Below are 2,649 nucleotides of genomic sequence, written 5' to 3' on the forward strand. Positions count from 1 at the left end.
CCTCTGAAGGGTAGATTTTCCATAAATCGTGTTAAAAAAAGTTCTATTATTTCCAACAGGAAAGCCAAATCCAAGTTTTTTTAGTTTTTGCTTCCGAATTAGCGGAGTTTTAAATAAAATGCCAACCCCCATTTAACGACCTTAAGGGATGATTTTCAAAAAACAATGAAATAGGTGTTTAATTATTTTCTATCAAAAACCCAAATACCGATTTTCGTAAAGTTTAATACAAACTTACAACCCTTATTTAACCCAAATAAGGGTTGATTTTCCAAAAACGATAGAATTAAAGTTCTACTATATCTAACCAGTAAGGCAATGGCTAACTTTCAAAGTGCTGGCTTTCAAATTGGCAAATTTTAAAATACGCTGTCAACCTCTTTATTACCAACTTAAGGGTTGATTTTCCAAAAATGGTGAAATAGGTGTTTAATTATTTTCTACCAAAAAGCTAAATACAGATTTTCATAGAGATAAGATCAAAACTGAGGGATTTTCATACAAACTTACAACCCTTATTTAACCCACATAAGGGCTGATTTTCCATCAACAGTAAAATTAAAGTTCCACTATATCTAACCAGTAGAGCAATAGCTAACTTTCATAGTGCTGGCTTTCAAATTGGCAAATTTTAAAATAAGCTGTCAACCCTTATTTTACCAACTTAAGGGTTGATTTTCCAAAAATGGTGAAATAGGTATTTTATTATTTTAATCGAAAACCCAAATACCGATTTTCATAGACTTTACATCAAAACTGGGGGAATTCCATACAAACTTACAACCCTTATTTAACCCTCATAGGGGTTGATTTTCCAAAAACGGTAGAACTAAAGTTCTATAACATCTAACCAGTAAAGCAATGGCTAACTTTCATAGTGCTGGCTTCCAAAATGGCAAAATTTAAAATAAGCTGTCAACCCCTATTTAACCACCTTTAGGGTTGATTTTGGAAAAACCCTCAGATTAGATTTTTATTACTTTAAATTAGAAACCTAAATACCAATTTTCATCCAGTTTGCTTTAAAACTGACGGACTTTCATACTAACTTTTAACCCCCATTTAACCCCCTTAACGGTGGAATATCAAAAAATCCGTTCTTAGTGCGCATCTACATTATAAAATGAAGCTATATTTCAAATTTCATGATTGTAGCTTCAGTATTTTTATTATGTAACGGGTACTCACGATATGCGTTTTTTATTGCCGATATTTCGACCCAGTTGCATGGATCGTGGTCACGGCGAAACTGAGGTGAAGGGGAGAAACCGTTGACAAGTACTAGTGGTAGATTAATCTATCTACCCTACGTCTAGTTCGTTTTTCTTTTCTAGGTTTCATATCACGACACACAACACTGACAATATCCTTACGCACCGTACTTTGCACTATTTGTGACTTGCATAAACTAACCACTGGATTCCACGTTTGGGCTAACTTAAAACCATCTTCTCTATTGAAGTTCCTAGGATGTTTCTTGATCTCTATTGCTTCTCTTACTAAACGAGGAAAGTAATGACGCTCAGTGGAGATCACCTGAGGTTTGTGCAATTCAATCCAGTGGTTACAACCTGAACTGAGGATGTGTTCGGCTACCGCAGATTTCTTAGGGTCATTATTTTTGACTGCGCTGATATGTTCCTTAATGCGTTGTGATATGGCTCGTTTTGTCTGCCCAATATACGAGCTACCACAACTACAGTCAACCTTATAGACCCCTGGGCACTGGTATGGAATAGTATCCTTGGGGGAACGAAGATAGGCCGCGAGCTTTTTAAAAGGCGTAAATATACTTTTTATGTTATATTTTCGATCTTAAATCCTCCCTATCTTATCCGTGACACCTTTCACATACGGGAAATATGCGGAATGCCTTTCTACTACGCTGGTGGTGTTATGATTCCGTTCAGTTCGTTTGGCTATAGTTGCGTGGCCATTGAGACGCAGGACCTTTTCCAGGTGTTCCAACTCCTGCGCCAAATGATCATTGTCACATAATTCATAGGCCCGGTTCGTGAGGGACTTTGCAACCGAAGCTAAGTGTCTGGGGTGGTGGTGTGAAGTGCCGTGTAAGTATCTATCCGTGTGAGTAGGTTTCCGGTAAACTGCGTGACTAAATGTACCATCAGGGCGGGCCTCTAATGCGACATCCAAGAATGCCAACTTCCCATTGTCCTCCATTTCGCAAGTGAATTTCATACTGGCATGTACAGAGTTCAGATAATCTAAATAACTTCCTACCTGTCCCCGTCCTCCTGTTATGATGGCAAAGATGTCATCTACATATCTTCTCCAAACTCTAACGCAATTGGGTCCAGTAGCAATGGCTATCCCCTCGAAATATTCCATCCATATGTTTGCGACTACTGGAGCGACTGGACTACCCATGGCTACACCATTTATTTGAAGAAAATATTTACCGTTATACAGAAAGTAACCAGACCGGAGACAGTGTTCTAATAATTTGACGTAATCTGTGTGCATATTATTATTACGAAGAACATCAGTAACTACCCGTAGACATTCAGTGATTGGAACGTTTGTAAACAAAGATTCAACATCAAAACTAACCATACAATCACTTTTTTCTAACTTAATGTCTTTTACGATACTCACGAAATGCCGGGAATCCTTTATGTAAGATGTTGT

General features: G+C 37.7%; 1 protein-coding gene across 1 annotated transcript; it reads right to left on the bottom strand.

Annotated features, from left to right (window-relative positions):
• Positions 1 to 1,815: 1,815 nt before the first annotated feature.
• LOC140746805 (uncharacterized) lies at positions 1,816 to 2,181 on the bottom strand. Its single transcript, XM_073078903.1, has one exon. It carries the CDS (start codon positions 2,179 to 2,181, stop codon positions 1,816 to 1,818), a length of 366 nt encoding a protein of 121 aa, XP_072935004.1.
• Between the last annotated feature and the right edge of the window lie 468 nt (positions 2,182 to 2,649).

This window comes from Epargyreus clarus, unplaced genomic scaffold (assembly GCF_041222505.1).
Source record: "Epargyreus clarus isolate Ecla_fem2 unplaced genomic scaffold, WU_Ecla_fem_2.2 ptg000013l, whole genome shotgun sequence".
In the NCBI taxonomy this organism is placed as follows: domain Eukaryota; kingdom Metazoa; phylum Arthropoda; class Insecta; order Lepidoptera; family Hesperiidae; genus Epargyreus; species Epargyreus clarus.